General features: G+C 43.9%; 1 protein-coding gene across 1 annotated transcript in view; it reads right to left on the bottom strand.

The window, feature by feature from the left end:
* Positions 1-6,714: 6,714 nt before the first annotated feature.
* The window catches only part of FBXO42 (F-box protein 42), a 66,876-nt gene continuing 51,672 nt past the window's right edge, over positions 6,715-21,918 (bottom strand). Inside the window, exons 5-10 of the mRNA XM_003783872.3 lie at positions 13,647-13,800; positions 12,520-12,630; positions 10,641-10,737; positions 9,813-9,869; positions 9,013-9,129; positions 6,715-8,106 (exon numbers count right to left, since the gene is read on the bottom strand). Of these exons, the coding sequence (XP_003783920.1) occupies positions 6,991-8,106; positions 9,013-9,129; positions 9,813-9,869; positions 10,641-10,737; positions 12,520-12,630; positions 13,647-13,800 (1,652 nt within the window). The 3' untranslated portion in view covers positions 6,715-6,990. The remainder of the gene's footprint in view (positions 8,107-9,012; positions 9,130-9,812; positions 9,870-10,640; positions 10,738-12,519; positions 12,631-13,646; positions 13,801-21,918) is intronic.

Raw genomic sequence — 21,918 nt, 5'->3', positions numbered from 1 at the left:
ATGAGGTCTCCCTCTTGCTCAGGCTGGTCTCAAAGTCTTGAGTTCAACTGATCCACCTGCCTCAGCCTCCCAGAGTGCTAGGATTACGGGCATGAGCCACAATGCCCAGCCTAGAGATGGGGTCTTATTTTGTTACCTAGGAGACATGAACTCCTGGGCTTAAGGAATCCTTCCCCCTGCACCCCCTAAGATGCTGGGACTATAGGCACATACCACTGTGTCCAGTCATGTGCTGAAATTTAATCTCCATTGTGACATTATTAAGAAGTGGGCCTTTGGGAGATCATTAGCACCCTTATAGAAAGGTTTGGGGGGGCAAGTCTGCCCCTTCTGCCAGTTGAGGACACAGAGTTCATAATGGATCAGCAACCAGATACTACCTTGGAAGTGAAGACTAAGCGCTCTCCAAATACCAAATCTGCTGGCACCTTGACCTTGACCTCAGCCTCCAGAATCTCCAGAAACTGGTGGCACCTGTGGCTCAAGGAGTAGGGTACCGGCCCCATATGCCGGAGGTGGTGGGTTCAAACCCAGCCCTGGCCAAAATCTGCAAAAAAAAAAAAACAGAATCGCCAGAAACCAATTTCCATTGTTGTTTATAATCCCCCAGTCTGTGGCACACAGCAGGACTAAAGGACTAAGACACCAAAGCAAGACAGGATTAACGTCCTAGCTCTCTGGCTTCCTGAACAACTGTGCTGCTCCCAGCTGGCTGTGTTGTTGCAGATGGTTCTACTGATTCTTTCTTCTTTCCTATTTTTTTAGTACCTGAATTGTCTCTTGACCTTAGACACAAAGGACTGGTCATCTTTGTTCAGCCAGTGTGACACCTCCCTGGTTTGTGATCAGGTTGTGAGCTCCTTTAGGGGCAGTCCTCTTTGGCGTCATCTGTGTGTCCCAGTGCTGCAGGGTGAGTAGATGCCCAGGGAATGCTTTACTGAGAATGATCCCTAGTCCGTTCCAGACTCTCTTGGCCTTGCCAATGGGTCACAGCCATGTCCGTGGGCAAAAGTTAAATCTCTCCTCCCAGGCTTCTGCTGGAAAGGCACCCCTTCTGCACTTCCCTGAAGTAGGTGGGCAGACAGGCTCCCTGGTGGGGAGCATAACTCACGCTGCAAGGACTTTTAGGCATTGATTTGAGATGTTTGCTTGGCTTTGTGCAGCTGGCAGGGCCTACAGAGCCTGGCCTCATAGGGAAGACACTGACTTTCCCACAGACAGGGGCTGAGGCAGAGAAGGCAGGCAGGTCAGCCTGGAGATGGTGTTGGAGAGGCCAGGGAGTGGTGCTATCCAGGCTTTGCTGACAGAGGAGAGATGGGCATTTTCCTCCTCCTGCCCATCCAGTTTCCTTCTCAAGACTGCCTCTGATCACTCAGGCAGACTTGAAGCCTTTTACAGAGTGCCCCTCATGGCCTTTGGGGGAACCACATCCATTAAATGAATTAACAATTCCTGGCTGGTTCCAGCTAAATTGCTAACCTGTGAGGCTCAAAGAGGGACTTGCCACAACTCGGTGAGACAGAGCCAGCTTTTGATCCCAGCTCTATCTTGGTCCAAAGCCTGTGCCTATGTTCCCACCCTGCGACCTCTCTTCTAAGTCCCTTCCAAGAACCATGTCTCAAGAGTTGAAAGGACCTGTAGGAGACCCTTGGTCCCATTTGAGATCTGATGCATCCATCAGCTCTGTCGTCTCCCATGCAAGCAATCAGTTCCTGTGTGACACTTCCAGCCATGGTGAAATTGTCCCTTCACACAGTGTCCGTAAGAGTGCTGGCAGTACTGCATGGAGTAGTAATGGCCATTGACAGTAAAAGGCCTTGGCTAGGGACGCTCTCTTGTGCCTCAGGGGAAGAAAAGAAGCACAGAGAATTAAGGGTAAGCCCCAGTCAGAACTTTGGTGGATGCCTCCTGTCTTGCCTGGACTGAGGGTGCTCAAAGCCCACCACTTCCAGGGGACTTTTTTGAGACATTGTCTCACTTTGTATCCTTGGTAGAGTGCCATGGTATCATAGCTCACAAACTCTTAGGCTGAAGTGATCCTCTTGCTTCAGCCTTCTGAGTAGCTGGGACTACAGGCACCTGCCACAATGCCCGGCCATTTTTTAGAGGCAGGGTCTCACTCTTGCTCTGGCCGGTCTTAAACTCCTGAGCTCAAGCAATCTACCCACCTTGGCCTCCTAGAGTGCTGAGATTACAAGTGTGAGCCATCAAGTCCTGCCCCAGGGGACCTTCTTAAGGCTCCCCAGGGGAGGGGTGATGTAGGGCTGGGTAGTGACATGGGTCAGGGATTCCTTCCTACACTGCCTGCCTCCTTTGCCCTGGCTAGGTTCTATAATTTACACTCAAATGTGTGTAGACCTCTGGCCCTTTATTATTCAGAGAAACAAAACTCTGGCTAGAAAGTGCTGAGCTGGGACTGCAATGGAAGTCAGTGGCTGTCAACTTACCAGACACTTTTCCTTTAAGGCAGAAGCAAATACTTTTATCCAAGGTTAAGTGGTAAGAAGGGGAAAGCAGGATTAACCACAGGCCTCTGGGGTTTCAGACTTGTGTCCCCAACCACCATTTGCTATGCTACTTCACCACCATGGGGCTCTGTGTCCTCATCTTTGCTTAGGAGGCCAGTGACAGTGCAGACCCTGGGCCTCTACTCTAAGCTCATCACCTCTCTGGGTCTCCATCGCAGATGGTACGGACGCTCTGAATCATCAACTCTTCAAGCATGATGGAGAGAGCTGCTTTATTTATTTTTTGAGACAGAGTCTCACTATGTCTCCCTTGATAGAGTGCTGTGGCATCACAGCTCTCAGCAACCTCAAACTCTTGGGCTTAAGTGCTCTCTTGCCTCAGCCTCCCAAGGAGCTAGGACCACAGGCGCCTGCCACAAAGCCCAGCTTTTTTGTTGTAGTTGTCATTGTTGGTTAGCTGGCCCAGGCTGGGTTCAAACCCATCACCCTCAGTGTATGTGGCTGGCACTGTGACCACTGTACTATGGGCGCCAAGCCACGAAACCTACTTTATTAAATGGTGGTGTTTTCAGGGAAGGGCAACTCTCCACCTCTTCCCTAAAACACAGCCCTGCTAGAGGAGGAGTATCTTTCCAACTACTTTGCTTCTAACTCAAATCTCCAACCTTAATTGTTTCTTATCACTGCAGTTTTTCTTACTAATGAAACAGTTAAGACATTTGTCCATTTTATTTTATTTGTTAAATTGCTAAAAAGTCATTAGGGGAAAACATTAACAAAAAATGAAATTGACAGATTTAAATATCAATGAAGTCCATTTTCATTCCTATATTGTTATGTGCCTAAAATGACTATCTCAGGGTAAGCCACCTGGCATCCCTGAGTCATATGGGAAACATCACTCACAGCACCAGCTTGGCCAGGGCACAATGGGCGTGCACTGACATGAACCCTGGTTGATGGGAGGGGAGCAGAGCGAGTAAGGAGTACAATGGAGCCAACGCCTAAGATTTGCGCTCATTTGACAATGAACATGGTGAGAAGGAGCCACATACTGGTGACCATGCAGAACATGCCTTCTGCAGTTCATGGGGAGGCTGTGTGGGACACAGGCCTCGAAGTTCAGCTTCCTTGCCCCTGGGTGTGTTCAGATCCTCCCCACTGACTCGTGCGCTGGTAAGAGACCACAGATAATGCAAAGCAGAGCATTTCACAATGCCAGGATCATCACAGGACAAGATCAGACAGACAGACCAACCAGGAGTATCACTTTTAAGGGGAAGGGAAAAAGCAAAGCAGAAGGAAACCCAGAAAGACAAGGTGGAAGGACAGGGAAACATCTCTTTGTTCTCCATGGGCTGGTAGATTTCTGTCCTCCAAAGTCAAGACTTCTTAAGTTGGCTTTCTTTCTTCCTCTTCCCCTCTTCTTTAAAGAATTCCAACACAGTTCCTAGATAGTTCACGGTTTCAGCTTTTGCTATAAAAGTCAAAAATTAAAATTAAATAAATCCACAGAGGGCTGTGAGGAGAGTAAGCCCAGTACTGCCTTAAAATGAAATTTTAGCTTGTTTCAATACCTAATTGGTGCTCCCAAAATAGGGTAGGGTGGGGTTGTGTAGCCTACCACCCAAGTGGGGAAGAAGGGCAGAAATACGAATGAAAAAACAGAAACCTTGCTGCTGCATAACCTGTGAAATGAGAGAACAGGAAGCTCTGTCCAAGACAGTAGTAGGAAGAGACTAAAATTCTTACATGAGGTCAACAAGGAGGTGGCCGGTGAAGTCACTGGCTCTCCAAGGCACACTTGCAGGAATGGAAGGGGTTAAAGCTTCAAGTAAAAACAAAATGTATTTTAAATACTTAAATACTGACAAATATTTGCTTTAGGTGCTCCTGAGGGTTTAAAAAAATTTTTTTTGTCTCATTTTCTCAGTTAAGACAAAATTGGCATCATGTCGAAAATGGGGTTGTGGTTAAATGTGATCTAACTGAAGCATCCACATGTTGTGGAAATGCTCACCTCAGATGAGACACCTGAAGTCCCATTGCACATGTGGCTTCATAAGGCCTGAGGAGAAAATCAGCTTGACAGTGTTAAGTTGCTTACTCAAGGTACACACCCATAGTGCCTAGGAGCCGCCAAGACCAACACCACCGGGTGCAGACAAGGCAGACTTTTCTTACAGAGTTATAAGCAGGCAGTCTGGTTCCAAGCAGTGTGGGTTACACCGGAATGGCATAGAGTTCAGAGGAACCAGAGGACTTTCTAAGAGAATCAACATCTCTGTTACCTGCCCCCTTGGGGTAAGAAGAAGGAATCAACAGGTTAGCAGCTGGCTTTAGAAGGCCACAGGACAAAGAGAAAGACTACAAGATTGAGATTCTGGACTTTCAGGCTTCCAAGTACAACATAATATTGAAATAGGAACTGAGTTTGGAGGCACTGGCCACGCACAAATGCAATGTCATAAAGATCCAACAACAAGAATGCCTACATTGCTAACCTTCGGGGCTAGCTTTCCTTTGTAAATAAGGACCCCAACATGATTGAATAGTCTTTGCCAAGCAAGGGTGCCAGAGGACCAGAGTCTGGAAAGCAAAGTGTGAAGCTTCAAGCAGTTGGATACAACAGTTAAGTAGGCACACAGTCATTTCCTCATCTAAGGGAGCATGAAGAGCAGCTTCTGGAACACAGATCCCCCTGTGAGCTGGCCTTTTCCTGGGCTTGGCACCACGGCTGCTTTCCTACTAAGACTACATCATAAAAACTAATGGCTAGGGAAGGGACTCAGCATGATGTAATGGGAGAAAACACACTCATGGGACAGACTGCTAAGTGCTGGCTGAAAGCCAGGACCCAGGGCCAGATGCAGCAGACTGGTGCCTGGGAAACACTAACAAGGAAAAGGGGAGAATGGAGTGGGAAACGTGATATTTCAAAATTTAAATCCTGATGGTAAAAGAAGAATCCTCTTTCCACTGATGAGAAATCATACACACACACACACACACACACACACACACACACACAATCCATATTTAAATGGTGCCATTTAGAATAAACTTATTTTGACATCTCCTCTGTTCAGGCTGTGGTCTGGAGACTAGTAACTTGTGACTTTCTGTATCAACCAAAGCGATGCTCAATTTGGTTGCGCCTAATCCCAGAAATAAAGTGAAGGTAAAAATCTAGTCCCTGTTTCGGTGACACATGAACAAGACAAACACAAGGGCAGAGCTGCTCCCAAGGTCAGCTATGCATCATAAAGGTCAAGTACATGATATTCAACCATATCACCTGTCAAACAGCTGGGAAGAGGAATATATGTCACAAGGGAAAAAAATCATTTCTGGAAAGAACGCTACTGGGTTTCCCTTCCATGATCAATTCCACATTCCACAAATATGGGATGGGTGTGCCCAGTGTGCTTAGGAAGTAAAAAGAAGCCAAGGAGGAAAAAACAGTATCTTTTGATGCCTCACAGACTTCTCACAATACTGGTATCTTGGTGATATACCTATTGGCCCCTAGTGATATCAGGGAAAGGATTCCAGAATTATTTCTAAGAAGCAGCCAATTTCTCTAGGCACGTGGGCTTTGTAAAAGAAATAGAGAGCAAAAAAGTTTTAGGGGGAAAAGGAAAAAAACAAGAAAGAAAGAAAAAAGAAGTAGACTAAATGGAAAAGCAGCTTCCAGGGACCAACTTCTAAAGGAAAAAAGGAGAACAAATATGGTTTTTGGCAACTTGCAACCAAATACGATTGTCAGAAAATTCCACAACCAGATACCAAAATGTTTTCTGAGATATGCAGGAAGCACTCCAAAGAGCAATGGACATTAGGTGGATAGATGATGGTTTCATACGCATTATTTCATGATAACCTGGCATACAAACATGGAACAAAATCCCTCATTGGGTAACTTTCCTCAGCCATAAAGGGCAAAAGGGGGCCAGGCACAGGGTATTTCTTCAGCATTGTAAAAGATTCTCTCGGTCTTAAGAGGAGAAGGGGAAGAACACTTTTTTGTAAGTTACTTTCACCCTGCCAGCACCTGAAGCATGAGACTAAAACCTCCACCTTTACATCTTATATAACCCTTTCATTTTTTTTAACTCTGAGAAGGCCACATAGAAATTTACAGGGGGCTCTTCAGTTTCTTTTGGAAAGTTAACTGACATTAGTCTGTTCCCTAACTTCTTGGTCTAGTTACCAGCAAAGTAGAAAAAGGCAGCACAGCCTCTGCTAAAACACAGCAACAATTTTATCTGAACCAGGACAGAGATCTCTCCCTTTTTGTAAACAGAGTTGGCTATATAATATATATATGTACATATATATATTTATATATAATTTTTTTCTTAATGGAGATTTGCTCCCAGCCTGGAGTGACTTAGGTTGGGAATTACTGTTTTAATTTATGGGAATAATTTTGTTGTTTTCCCAGTTCTCAGTCCAAATGCTTACACACTGGAAAATTCCAAAGTAAAAGCCACAGAAAGGGAAAGGGGTGTAGAACACATTATCTCTTTGCTCGCACAAAGTACAAGGCGTTTGTTTTGGGATAGTACTTCACATTCTGTTTCTTATCCATAAGTCCTCCGAATATGATGAGTTCACCTCTGCCTTGTACCACTGTGTGTAGGCTGGTTTCGGGAGGCCCGACCACTGAACTACTATTAAATACTTTCCATTTGACCCGCCCTTTCTCCTTGGTGTCTTTAATGTCCAGCACGTACATCTGCATTGGCTTGCAGTTCATACTCTGGTATAGGGGTTTGCCAACATTTAGGGACTGTGGAGGGTGATGGCCCAGGCGGCGGGCAATGGGAGGTAAGGAATGTCCATCTCCCTGGGCAGGCCCTGGGCGGGGAATGGGCACTGTTTCTCCACTGCTCAGGTTCTGGCTCCCAGGGGAGCCTGGAGATGACCCAAGAGGAGGACTTAGTGCTGCAGAGGTGGAGGGGCCTTTGGATGACATTGCTTTGACGGCTTCCAGACTCCGACGCAGGGCACCTGGGGAGACAGCCCCTGCAAGGGCACTGGCCACATGCGGTGGGGTATGCACACCATTCATCTGTTCAGGAGGGTGTCTCATACTTCCCCCAACTGTCCTGTTGTCCATGCCATCCATATGATTGCTACTGGAAGCAGACTTCAGATCCCAATTCAGATCTATGGATCCTAATCTCAGATCTTTCTGATCCGGTAGTGACCCTCTTCGAGAAGCCAAAGAAAGTCCCATTTTTAGGTCATATCCTTCAGCAGCAGATGGAGTACTTGGAGATATGGCCTGTACAGGGCTGTCCAAGGAAGACCCACTGACAGCTGCTGTTCCTGGAGATAAACTCCCACCATTCAGGATAGGAGAGCCATCTCCTCTGGCTGGGGAAAGACTCCCTTCCCGGGATCCCGAAGGAGTCTGCCTTTGAGCCCTGGGCCTCAGTGTTCCCCAGCGGCCATTAACACAAGGCGCTTCATCCATACTTCTTACTGGAGACTGAGAACGGTACTCTCGGGTTTCAGGAACCAGGGCTGGAGGAGTAGCACTGATGGGTGATGGACGAGAGTTCAAACTGGGGCTTAGTGGGGCTCTCCCACTAGGAGCCTGGCTGAAGACCACCACACATTGTCCCACCTGGAAGACAAAGGACCTTTCCTCATAGACTCTTCTAAAATTTGGATCACTCATTTTTTTTTTTTTTTTTGCAGTTTTTGGCCCAGGGCCGGGTTTGAACCCACCACCTCCAATATATGGGGCCAGCACCCTACTCCTTGAGCCACAGGTGCCACCCAGGATCACTCATTTTTTTTTTTTTTTTTTGAGACAGAGCCTCAAGCTGTCCCCCTGGGTAGAGTGCCATGGCATCTCAGCTCACAGCAACCTCCAACTCCTGGGCTCAAGTGAGTCTCCTGCCTCCCCCTCCCAAGTAGCTGGGACCACAGGCGCCCGCCACAGCGCCCGGCTATTTTTTTTTTTGGTTGCAGCCGTCATTGTTGTTTGGCGGTCTGGGCTGGGGATTCGAACCCACCACCGGTTGAGCTATAGGCGCCGAGCCGGATCACTCATTTTTATCAAACATTTTATCATGAGCAATCTGAAATATGCCAGGTATTTTGTAGGTGCCTGAGACATACAAATGAAAATGATATAATCTGCTCCCTAGGCTAGAAGGAGAGACAGGCACGGGAATAATTGTTGCTTTAGTGTGAGAGACATGTGTTATCCTAAGAGCTATGTCTATGGAATAGGGGTGAAATACAGGGAAGAATCAATTTTTGTTTGAGTGATTGCAAAGACAGTTTCACAGATAAAGAGATGTTTGAAGTTGGGACTTACAGATGAGTGGGGCCCACATAAATTTGTCCATCTAATGGCTCATTTATGTGAAAAATGCCAAAGAAGCTATACTTAATATCCACCTCTTTTGTGACACGAAGGTGTTTTCTATTTTTGTGCAAATTTCCTTTGAGATCTGATAAATGAATATGGTTTTCCAGTTTAAGACCTCGCTTCCTGCTGGCCTGTCAGCTCCCTGCTTACCCGGCAAGCTGGATGGCACCAGAGTTCTGGGGCCCCATGCTCTTCATTTTCTACCTTGAGTGGCTGCCAAGCCCAGGGACCTGAGTGCATGTGCAACAACCAAGCATCCTTGAACAGCTGTAAGAGAGGAACCAACAAAAGGAATCAGGTGTGACACGTTTCAAAACACATAACACAGCTGCAGTCTCAAAGCCACACTGTCTAGTCCCTGGAGCATGTGGGCTCTTCAGAAAGAACATCCAAGTCCTCAGTTAATCATTCAGTTGTGCATGCTTTCATTCATTCATATATTACTACTTGCCTACCACATGAAATTGTGCTTGCAACTCAAAAATCAACTGTAGGGGGTTTTGAATCTTGCCCACGGTTTTATCATGTGTGAGTGTTCTAGGGGTTGAGAGAGAGTAAATAATGTACATCCACAACTTTCTGAATCTGCATCCTTAAATTCCACATGGATTCTGACAGTTACCAACTTGCTTTTCTGTCCTGGTGCCCAATCCCCTTTGAAAGAATAATAGTGGCAAACCTTACCGCCTAAAGAGGAAGTAGGAAAAGGAAGAATATAAAGATGAATATTTAAGAGACAAATGTCTCTGATTAAAAGCAATTCTCAACCTTAAAAAAAAGTAGAACAAAAGGGCCAGAAAATACAAAAGCTATATACCCAAGGTAGAAAAGGTATTCCCTAAATGACAATGCCACGGAAATAATCTTGTATACTCCCGTAAAATAAGATAGGGGAAGTAAGTTTTGGACACTCAGCATGTGCATGGGAATGCCACACAAGCAATACTCACAGCATTGGGACCGCCACACCCTCCAAGAATTAAGATAGTTGCATCATCTATGACAATCTGGGGAATGGAAGAAATTAAAAATAAACCTACGAAGACATAGGTATCTGACTTTCTATGGCTCAGTGGTATATGAAAATAGCCTACGTAGCTCCCAAATGAGACTGTTCTAGTTTCCACAAGCTCTCCATTGTGCCAAAGCCATATAGCTCAGTTCTGAGCCCTGTGAACATATTACTGATAATTCATCTAAAGGATATACTCTTTGTTGATCAAATACTAACAGAAGCGTCAACCATATTAAAAGCAGTTTTCTTAGGCTGGGCATGGTGGCTCTTGCCTGCAATCCCAGCACTCTGGGAGGCTGAGGCAGGTGGATTGCCTGAGCTCATGGGTTTGAGACCAGCCCGAACCAGAGTGAGACCCCATCTCTAAAACAGTCGGGCACCTATAATCTCAGCTACTCAGGAGGCTGAGGCAAGAGATCACTTGGGCCCAAGAGTTTGAGGTTGCTCTGAGCTATGACACCATGCCATTTTACTGAGAGTGACAAAGTCAGACTCTGTCTCAAAAAAAAAACAAAACCAAAAACGCAATTCTCTTGAGAAATAGCAAAGGAAAAGTAAATACTTCGGGAAAAGAAATAATGTAAAGCCACTACAAGTAATATGACCCATTTGAAGTTGAAAAATTAAATACTGGCAAAAAAGAATGATAAATTTTCTTTGGCTTAGTGCATACTGGCATCTTCCCTGACTCCTTCTTCCCTCCCCGGTCCTAAGTGAAAGATGCTACAGTGTTTGCTAAATAGTTATTTTAATTCCTGAGCACCTGAGATTGGCCACCTCGAGGATGAGGACTGGGGCCGGAGATGTTCGGTTTGGACCACGCCCACTGCTCAAGGTCAAGGACCCAGACATCGTTGCTCCTGTGAGATAAGGACAGAAGGGTGAAGGGAACTGGGAGCTCCCAGGGACCACAATGGTGGCTGTGGAGTTCCACATGCCTGTCCCAGCTGGCAAACTTGAACGATTTTCACTTTCACACAGACTACCTGGGCTGAAGAAGGTTCAGAGATGGCCTACTTAAGGTTCAGGGACTTCAGAACCAGAAAGATCATGTTGCTAAATCCTAGCTCTGCAGCCAGAATAAATCACTTAAATTTCTCTAACTCTGCATTCCTTACCTAAAAAATGAAAATAGTGTTATTACTTTAAAGAGCTGATACAAATGAAGTCACCTTTATAAAGATGCCCAGCAGAGTACCACACTCCTAGCTGGCCCTTACACTGCCTTGTTTTTCTCTAACTTTTTTAGCAATCATCTTGAGACCTTTAAACCTCTACTCTTTCCACTGACCCATAAAGCTTCATTTGAGCTATGACTGTAGCCACACACTAGTATCTGAGGTAAAAGTTAATTGATGACAGATGGGAAGAGCTACTGGTCAAGCTATAGTCTTTCAATGGCAAACCACAGGGAAGAGAAAAAAAAATGACTTGAAAGGCAGCTTCATCACTGTCCGGGAGTTAAAAGCTTTATTGATTCTAGCTACAAAGAGTAATTTCACAATGGCTAATGAAAGCTGCAGGATAAATTGGCATCTCCAATTCTCAAGGCAAGGACAAACTCTTGGATGGCCATCTCTCTTTTATGGTCACCTCCCTAAGGTCATTTATTTATGCACAGGAATATAGGAATAATATCTTAGCTCCAATATCTTAAATTTTAAATGCTCTCATTTAAAAGCTAGTTCCTATAGTCTTGCTCCACAATTGTTTCAAAGTATAGAGTTGCTCTAAGAGAGGACAGAGTTTGGTCTGGAGTGGCCAGAACACAGAGGGAATGACCATGACTGTTGCTACCATGAAATCAGACAGTGATACAACTAGAATGCTCTGGCTCTTAATTCTAGCCTGGGCTGGCCAGTTGTGACCAGAGGTGGGGGGACAGCCTCATCCTATTCACTCCCCAGCCCATCTCAGTTGGAGTGCCTATGATTTTCACCTGTCCTATTAGTCAACCTCTTTCCCCCTCTAATGCCCAAAAGGCTGGGTAAAAGAGCAGAGCAAGTACAAGCACCCTGTTTCTCAGAGGCGGGCCTTTGGGTCTTCTGTAGGTACAGTACAATGAACTAGGTGCAGATTCTATCAAAATTTGATCCTGTTAAATGGAACCACATGGGCCGGGCATGGTGGCTCATGCCTGTAATCCCAGTTCCAGGAGGCCAAAGGGGTGGAGTGTCTGAGCTCAGACGTTCAAGACTAGCCTGAGCCCGAGCGAGACCACATCTCTAAAAAAAAAAAAAGTAGCCAGGCATTGTGGCGGGCACCTGATGTCCCAGCTACCTGAGATGCTGAGGCAAGAGGATTGCTTGAGCCCAAGAGTTTGAGGTTGCTGTGAGCTATGATGCAACAGCGCTCTTACTGAGGGTGACAAAGTAAGACTCTGTCTCAAAACAGAAAATAAAACAGAAACGGAAGCACATGTCACACAGAAATTCTCATAACCTGGATTTTATGGAGTCAGTTTTTCAACTTACTGGTCTGCAACTTGGGGATCAAAGAACAGAATGCTAGAGTGAGATAACTAATTGGATTAATTAGAACTATGCTCAGGAATACTGACCTTGACTAGTTCACTTTTCTGTCTTGTTATTCCCAGGAGTATGTACCTTTAGGTTAATACAGAGCAAACCAAATATACTTACATTTGCCGAGATCCTAAAGAGCCACCAAAAACAATCATTTTATCATCTATCACACAGGAGGAGTGGCCAGCCATAGGAGGTGGCCCATGGGTTGTCACAATGCAGTTCCACCTAATGTAAAAAGATAGGAGGAAGCCAAGAAGTCAGTACTATCTTTTGTTTTTTTAAATTTCAGATTAATACAAGGGTACATACATGTGGGTTACATTGTTTGCATTTGTTAGGTAACATCTGAGTTACAGTTGAGTCCTTCACCTAGGAAGTGTTCCATATACCCCTACACTGTACCGTTAAATGAGAGCTTACTGTGCCCCTTACTGTACAGCACCATCTATTTCTGATCTCATATGTTTAAGGCAAAAAAACAGTAATAAGGCATCCATGTAAAATGACAATCCTATTACTTTGAGAACAGGTATTGTTTTTGTTTGAACCCGCCATCTCCAGTATATGGGGCAGGTGCTCTACTCCTTTGAGCTACAGGTACCACCCCAGAATAGGTATTGTTAAGATAATAACTAGAAGATGGCAAAAGGTATTTGTGCCTTTTTAACATACTTGCTTAAAGTTACATTCACTTTCAAGTTCTCAATATCAGATGGCTTGGAGGTAGTGTAGAGAGATGACAAGACAATAAGAAGGGACAAGATCAAAGCCTCTCGCTGCTTCAGCCTGGTCTGCAGCACCTGTCACTTCTCACCACAGCCTGATCGGTAGCAGCTGCCAGGAGCCATGTACTAAGTATTCCTTTACAGGAACAGGGGTATCTGTCATCTAAAAAATACATGTAAATTATAAACAATGGGAGTCAGTCTTGGCGACAGAGTAGGGGGTAAGGAATCATCCAGATCTATAATACTCCTGTGGAATTAGCAGCTAAAGCTGATGAACTCCTTGTTCTTCGACTGGCTCAGTCATTTTTCTTGGACAAATAAATCTCTTCTACTTTTTCTCTTTGGAATAAGGGTTTTGAATTTAGGGTAGGTAAAATCTGTGTATATGTACTTTTTCTACTCCTGGGAAAAGAGTCCATAGGCAAAGGGATTCTTGACACAAAAAAAGATAAAGAATCCATTGATTTAAAATCTCTTCTTCCAGATTTAAAGGAGCGTATCTTCATGACTTACCAATTTTTAGAGGGTGAATAAGTGTGTATTTCATCAAAGAATCTCTCCGGTTGGTGTAGGGGATAAGGGCTTGGCCGCGTCCAGCCACCAAACAGCACTAGCAGGTCCTTGTACACAACCAGAGTTGCTCCAGCTTTGGGGGAAGGATAGGACCCTAGGAGAAGTCAATAACATCATAGTTAGGATTCAAGATCTTGCAACAATCCGTAGGTAGGCTACCTATAGATCACCTTTCCCTGGAAGAGTGACAAACTGGAACCAATACTAGAAAGGTATAGGGGGAAAGGGAGAAATAAAACTGGGTTTGCAGGTCTGAAGAAATAGCCACCAATTTATATATATATTTATTTATTTTTAATATTTATTTTTTGGGAGACAGAGTCTTACTCTGTCACCCTCGGTAGAGTGTTGTGGCATCACAGCTCAGAGCAACCTCAAACTCTTGCCTCAGCCTCCTGAGTAGCTGGGACTATAGGTGCCTGCCACTATGCCCAGCTGTTTTTAAAGAGGAGTCTAGCTCTGGCTCAGACTGATCTTGAACCTGTGAGCTCAGGTAATCCACCTGCCTCAGCCTCCCAATTTATATATTTTCATAGCTAACACAGAAAAACTGGAGTTAGAGAAAAGTTACTTAGCCTCTCTCAGGTTTAATTTGCTAACTGGAAATTAGGGATGATAGTACCTGTCTCAAAAGGCTGTTTTGAGTACTAAATAACACATAGATCAGCTTTCGCAAGAATTTTCTTTTTTTTTAGACAGAGTCTCACTTTGTTGCTTCCATAGTGTTCTGTGGCGTCTTAGCTTACTCTTGCCTCAGCCTCCCAAGTAGCTGGGACTACAGGTGCCCACCACAACGCCTGGCTATTTTTTGTTGTAGTTGTCGTTGTTTAGTACGCCCGGGCTGGATTTGAACCTGCCAGCCCTGGTGTATGTGGCTGGCACCCTAACCAATGAACTACAGGCACAAAGCTAAGAAAAAAAATTTTTAAAATACATTCAAAGCACCAAACACAATGCCTGACACATAGTAGGTGCTCAATAAATGTTGACTTTCCTTTCTATCCCTTTAGCCAACAAATGACACAAGGGAAAGAATGTAAGAGGATCTAGGGATGAGTATACACAGAGGACAGGGACCTGGATGCAACTTAAAAGTAACTGTTGGCACCAAACAGAGGTAAACAAACAGGTAGAATATAGTTCTTATTTCTTCTGAGTCCGATGTTAACACAGTGACCTCTAGGCCCCTAGCTATGGACCTCACATGGCTGGACAGCTGCAGACCTCAGACTAGCACAAATGGGGCAGACTTTAAAAGGCTTAATGTTGGGCGGCGCCTGTGGCTCAGTGAGTAGGGCGCTGGCCCCATATACTGAGGGTGGTGGGTTCAAACTCAGCCCTGGCCAAACTGAAACAAAAAATAGCCAGGCGTTGTGGTGGGTGCCTGTAGTCCCAGCTACGTGGGAGGCTGAGGCAAGAGAATGGCCTAAGGTCAGGAGTTGGAGGTTGCTGTGAGCTGTGACTCCACAGCACTCTACCAAGGGCAATCAAGTCAGACTGTCTCTAAAAAAAAAAAAACAAAAAACAAAAAAACCCTTCCCCTCCATTAAAAAATAATAATAATAAAGGCTTAATGTTAACAAATTTCTTTCTTTTTTTTTTTTGAGACAGGAGCCTCAAGCTGTCACCCTGGGTAGACCATGGCATCACAGCTCACAGCAACCTCCAACTCCTGGGCTCAAGCGAGTCTCCTGCCTCTGCCTCCCAAGTAGCTGGGACTACAGGCGCCTGCCACAATGCTCGGCTGTTTTTTTTGTTGTTGTTGCAGCTATCATTGTTGTCTGGCGGGCCTGGGCTGTATTCGAACCTGCCTGCTCAGGTGTATGTGGCTGGCGCCTTAGCTGCTTGAGCCACAGGTGCTGAGCCACACCAAGGGTTACTAGGGCCATCCAGGGCTGGACCTCTGAGCTACAATGACCAAATTTTGAAAAAAAAAACAAAAACAGAAATTTGATTTATGTTAGAAAACCTTAGGAATAACAAATATCTCAAAGGAATATAATTTTACAAAATCTTTTGTCTTCAAAATAATAATCTATTTCCCTCAATCAGTCACTCTACCTATCACCTTTAGTTTGTTCAAGACCACAGAAATGCCGGGCACGATGGCTCACGCCTGTAATCCTAGCACTCTAGGAGGTTGAGGCGGGTGGATTGCTTGAGTTTGAGACCAACCTGAAAAAGAGTGAGACCCCATCTCTACTAAAAATAGAAAAACTGAGGCAATAGGATCACTTGAGCCTAAGAGTTGGAGGTTGCCATGAGCTATGATACCATGGCACTCTACCAAGGGTGATAGCTTGAGACTCTGTCTCAAAAAAAAAAAAAAACTCAAAGTAATTTGTCCCAATATCTAAGTGTCAATAAATACTGGAATATTAAAACTATTTTTTTTTTTTTTTGTAAAGCTGCAGGTTTCATTTTCCAAAGGATATCTTATTAGAAGGAACCTGAAGACTATATTAACCTAACAGCATCTGAGGTGCTCCAATTTAGGTGGACGGCTTAGTTTCTCCCCTCAGCAAAGGGCTACGGGAACATAGTTTGAAAAGCTTTGTTTGGGCTGTTTCAGTGGTATCACTTACAAAGTCTCAAGGGTGAGGAGCTGGGGCAGAGGACTGTTTTCCTTGTGATCTAACTTAAGCATAACTTCATATTTTGAGGTACTACTCCTCAAAGTATAGGACACTGTGGCATCAGCTATTTTGAATACTCTTCTAATAGAACAGAACAATCCAGTCCAAAACATGGGATCTGACCACACTGCTGAGTCTTCTCTATCAACAGTTCTTGTGTAAATCGGCACTGGCTGAGACATTCCATGAGTTAGTTCTATTCTCATGTCCCGCAGGACTAAGGAGACTACTTGTGATCTGTTGTCCTTCACACATCTTACTGTTTCTGGTTAAAAACTTTGGCTCAGCGCCTGTGGCTCAAGCGGCTAAGGCGCCAGCCACATACACCCAAGGTGGCGGGTTCGAATCCCCAGCCCGGGCCCGCCAAACAACAATGATGGCTGCAACCCAAAAATGGCCAGGCGTTGTGGTGGGCACCTGTGGTCCCAGCTACTTGGGAGGCTGAGGCAGGAGACTCGCTTGAACCCAGGAGTTGGAGGTTGCTGTGAGCGTGATGCCATGGCACTCTACCCAGGGGGATAGCTTGAGGCTCCGTCTCAAAAAAAAAAAAAACTTTGCCTCAGGCCAGGTTCAGTCAATGCCTCATGCCTGTAATCCTAGGACTCTGGGAGACTGAGGCGGGTGGATTGCCTGAGCTCAGGAGTTTGAGACCAGTCTGAGTAAGACTGAAAACCCCCTCTCTAATAAAATAAAAATAGCTGGGCATTGTGGAAGGCACCTGTAGTCCCTGCTACTCAGGAGGCTGAGGTAAGAGGATCACTTGAGCCCAGGAGTTTGAGGCAGTTGTGAGCTATGGTGCGATGGAACACTACCGAGGGTGTTGAAGTGAGACTGCCTCCAAACAAAACAAAACAAACCCTAAATCTTTTGCCTCCCATTGGGTACAATGTATTCTGGTGACAGGCATGCTAAAAGCCCTGACTTTAGCATTACACAATTTATCCACCTCAAGAACACTTGTAGCCCCTAAACTTTTGAAATAAAAAATATTGTTTAAAATATCAAAAACCAAAAACAAACTTTTGCCTCCTTAGAAGATCTACCTCCAAGTTCAACTAGAAAATCTAACTAACATAATCGGCTAGTTAAAACACTAGTGTCGCTCTAAAATGACTTAATTTGTGAAACACCAAAGAAAGCTTCAAGTTCTTGCTCCTAACTTGGAAATCCTAAGTACTGTAAAATAGTTTAGAAAGAACAAAACAGGTTGTGCCAAGGATGGTGGCCTGTAAATCTAGCACTTTGGGAGGTCAAGGTGGGAGGACTGGTTGAGCCTAGTATTTTAAGACCAGACTAGGTAACAGCAAGATCCCATCTATACAAACAAAAATATGTTAGCTGGGTATGGTGGTATATGACTAAATCCCAGCTACTAGGGAGGCTGAGGCAAGAAATCACTTGAGCTCATGACTTGGAGACTCCATCAGCTATGATGATGCCACTGCATTCTAGCCTAACAGTAGAGCCTCTGTCTCAAAAACAAACACACAAACACACAAAAAACCCCACAAAACAAATAAAATGAAATATATAAGGGCTGTCTGGAAAGTATCTAGCTATGTACTTGAAAAATATGAAAAACAATGGCCACATACTTTCTGGACAGCCCTCACATAATAGGCTTCAGCAAAGTAGTAACGTAAACCTTCTCGACTGTGGATTTGGATTTGAGATACTGCAAACCCTGGCTTTTAAAGTGAAATGCATAGGCTCAGTGCCCACAGCACAGTGGTTACAGCACCAGCCATATACATCGACGCTGGTGGGTTTGAACCCGGCCTGGGCCAACTAAACAACAATGACAGCTGTAACAAAAAATAGCAGGGCGTTGTGGGCACTTGTAGTCCCAGCTACTTGGGAGGTTGAGACAAGAGAATTGCTTAAGCTCATGATTTTGAGGTTGCTGGGAGTTGTAATGCCAAAGCACTCTACAGAGGGCAATGTAGTAAGACTCTGTCTCAAAAATAATAATAAATAAAATAAAGTGTATAAAGCAGGGGTATTCAACCTTTTGGCTTCTCTGGGCCACACTGGAAGATGGGTTGTCTTGGGCTACATGTTAAATATATAAACACTTAACAAAAGCCGATGAGCAAAAAGCAGAAAGGTCTGTGTATAATTTTTGTGATATGTGCCACACAGATAAGCAAAAAAATCCTCACAGCCCTCTTAATTATGCAGCAGCCCCTTCAGGGGCTTTTAAAATTGTTGAGCAGGTCCCAAGTTTGCAATCACCAATATAGAAAATAGACAATATCCAAGTAATAAAATAAACATCTTTGGGGCTTTTTGATTTTTTTTTATTATAAAAGTAAAAAAAGAAAGTGGGCAACAAACTAAAACTAGTGAAATATTTCACTAGTCTAAAGCTCATTCTTTTGACCATCATACTCCGCTTGTTGATCTTCACACCCACAGATACAATGCCTCTGAGCAGCTGCCACAGAAAGTCAGATCTCTGAAAGGTCTGAGTGTTTCAAAGCTGAAGCTCTTCCCTAAATCTTAATCAATCAGGTATACTGGAGACCTAGACTAGTCAGAGAGATAAATAAATTGAACAGAGGACCTCTTTTTATCTGTGAGGCTCTGGGACACATTCCACTGTAACACAGGACCATTTACATATTCTCCAGACCAGCGGTTCTCAACCTGTGGGTTGCAACCCACAGGAATTGTATTAAAGGGCTATGGCATTAGGAAGGTTGAGAACCACTGCTTTAGACTCTCTAAGGAAAGGCGAGACCAGTAACAGTGATAAATTAATATAAGAGATGCTTAAGGATTACCTTAAGAGCTTTCCAGAAACATGTTTCAAATATCTTGACCTTTCAGAAAGCCAAAATCTTTCCGTCTACTTCTTATTATAAGGACTTAAATATCCTGACAGCTAAGTAGGGTCATACTAAAAGTTAATCTGGCCCCCCTACCTCAGTTTGTTAAGTGGGAAAAAATTCTAAAACAACAAATTGGGGAAGAGCTGGAATTCAACACACAACCTTTTCACAGCTAGTTCTGCAGTCAAAAGTCAAGGGTACTGATGTATCAAACCAATTATGCATATGATGTTTGACTGATTTGTTGCAAATTGGATACTTTTTTCATTCTGCTATTTTAAGAATCAATATTATAAGCTGGGCACCAAAGAATCAATATTACAGACTGGGTGGCGTGGCTTATGCCTGTGATGCTAGCACTCTAGGAGGCTGAGGCCGGTAGACTACTTGAGCTTAAGATTCAAGACCAGCCTAAGCAAGAGGGAGAACCCATCTCTACTAAAAAAAGAAAAAGTAGCTGGGCATTGTGGTGGGTACCTATAGTCCCAGCTACTTGGGAGGCTGAGGACAGAGGATAACTTAAGCCCAAGAGTTTGAGGATGCTGTGAACTATAATGCCACGGCATTCACTCTACCTAGGGCAATGAGTGAAACTCTTGTCTCAAAAAAAAAAAAAAAGAAAGAAAGAAAGAAACAAACAAACAAAAAAGAATCAATATTGTAAAGTCTTTCTAAAGTGCTAGTTTTACCATTTCTAAAAACTACTTATTTCATATTTTGAATTTGTTTAAACAGTCCTCAATTGCCTCCCAGTTGTCTTAACACAAGGTCTACAAATAAAATGAATTAAATTTAGGGAGAGGTTAGAGACTGTGGGGATCCATGAACTTTGGCAACTTCTATACCTTAGAGAATAAATGTACTCTTTAACCAAGTGGAACTGTGGAAAACAAACAATAAGGCTTAACTAGAATTTTGAGAAAAACAAGAAACGCTGCATTCAAATTATATATATATCTTTATTCATTTTTTAAAATCTTCAGGAAAAGCAAGCCATTTAAACAGTGCTTATAAACTTTCCTTTAAAATACATGACCATATAGTATTAGACAAGGGAATACCTTTTAATTGGCTAGTCCTAATCAGATCCAACTTTGAAGAATTGCTCCTATGTGTTAGTATAATCTAGCAGACACTCACAGTTAAAAAAGGCTCATCATCATCCTGGTGCTATATGATGAAATTAAATACCCCTTCCTCGAGAAAACAGAAGCTTTTATATTCATTAGTACTTTTCTTGGCCTATCTTAAAAATAATGAATCCCCGGAGCTCTAAATAATCTAGGTATGGGCTCGGCGCCTGTGGCTCAAGTGGCTAAGGCGCCAGCCACATACACCTAAGGTGGTGGGTTCGAATCCCCAGCCTGGGCCCGTCAAACAACGATGGTTGCAACCAAAAAATGGCTGGGCGTTGTGGCGGGCGCCTGTAGTCCCAGCTACTTGGGAGGCTGAGGCAGGAGACGCGCTTGAGCCCTGGAGTTGGAGGTTGCTGTGAGCTGTGAAGCCATAGCACTCTACCCAGGGGGATAGCTTGAGGCTCTGTCTCAAAAATAAAAAAAAAAAAAATAATAATCTAGGTATGCCTTTTTGCACAAAGGTGATGGAAGAAAGGGTGCCGCTCCAGTTGAGGTTCCCCTAAGTAGCACAGGACCAGATGTGCCTTTATTAAGCACAAAAGGATGTCACTTGAGCCTATTCCCCCAGAGCAAATGGTCATCCTCACACACTTCATTCCCCAAACATACCAAAGGCCTAATCACAAAGCAGATACAGCAATGGAGAGAATTTCAAACAAAGCACAAGCCCCCAAACTAGATAATCAAATAGGCACCCTATACAACAGAACTAACACTCATTCTCTGAAATTGCTAATTGGTTCAGATGTTTTCCAAGGTTCCTATGAAATCAGAAGAAAATTTCACATGTGAAAGACAGCAGTAGAACTGCAAAGCATTCTTGTTTATTTTATAAATGAGGTGGTAAAAAGTGAAGCAATTCCAAACTCTGGATTGGTTTCTATGCCACTTTGCCACAATTATAGTTTCTAGTCACACAGAACCCAGGACTACAAAAGCAGCTCAACTACTGGATAACAAAACAAGCACTTTTTAAATCTGGGGATGCCTCTATTTCATGCACCACCAAAAAAGTACTCCTATATCTCCATACTATTACTATTTATTAATATTATTTGTTTATTAAGATGTTATAAATAATGCTTACCATTTATATGCACACTATGTGCTAACTACTAAGTGCTAAGCATTTTATATGTATTGCTTCATTTAGTCACTGCAACCTTATAATGTAGGTATTATTACTGGCCTAATTTTATAGATGAATAATAACAGTAGTACAGCATAATGCTTACTGTGGGTCAGGTACTGTCTATGTGCCTCATGAAAACCAAAAAATTCCATGTTCTGAGTCATCAAAAAATCCAACCTCAAGGGTCACTTAATGAAAGAAAAAGCTTAATCCCTTGTTTTTGAAAGTTTAGGTTTAGATAAGAGTGGCCCGGCTTGATGGTTCATGCCTGTAATCCTAGCATTCTGGCAGGCCAAGGTGGGAGAATCCCTTGAGCTCAGAAATTCAAGACCAGCCTGAGCAAGAGCAAGATGCCATCTCTATTAAAAATAGAAAAACTGGCTCAGCGCCTATAGCTCAACCGGCTAAGGCGCCAGCCACGTACACCTAAGGTGGCGGGTTCGAATCCCCAGCCCGGACCCGCCAAACAACAAT

This window comes from Otolemur garnettii, unplaced genomic scaffold (assembly GCF_000181295.1).
Source record: "Otolemur garnettii isolate 467f Iridium unplaced genomic scaffold, OtoGar3 scaffold00009, whole genome shotgun sequence".
Classification (NCBI taxonomy): domain Eukaryota; kingdom Metazoa; phylum Chordata; class Mammalia; order Primates; family Galagidae; genus Otolemur; species Otolemur garnettii.
This window is presented reverse-complemented; position numbering and strand designations above follow the sequence as displayed.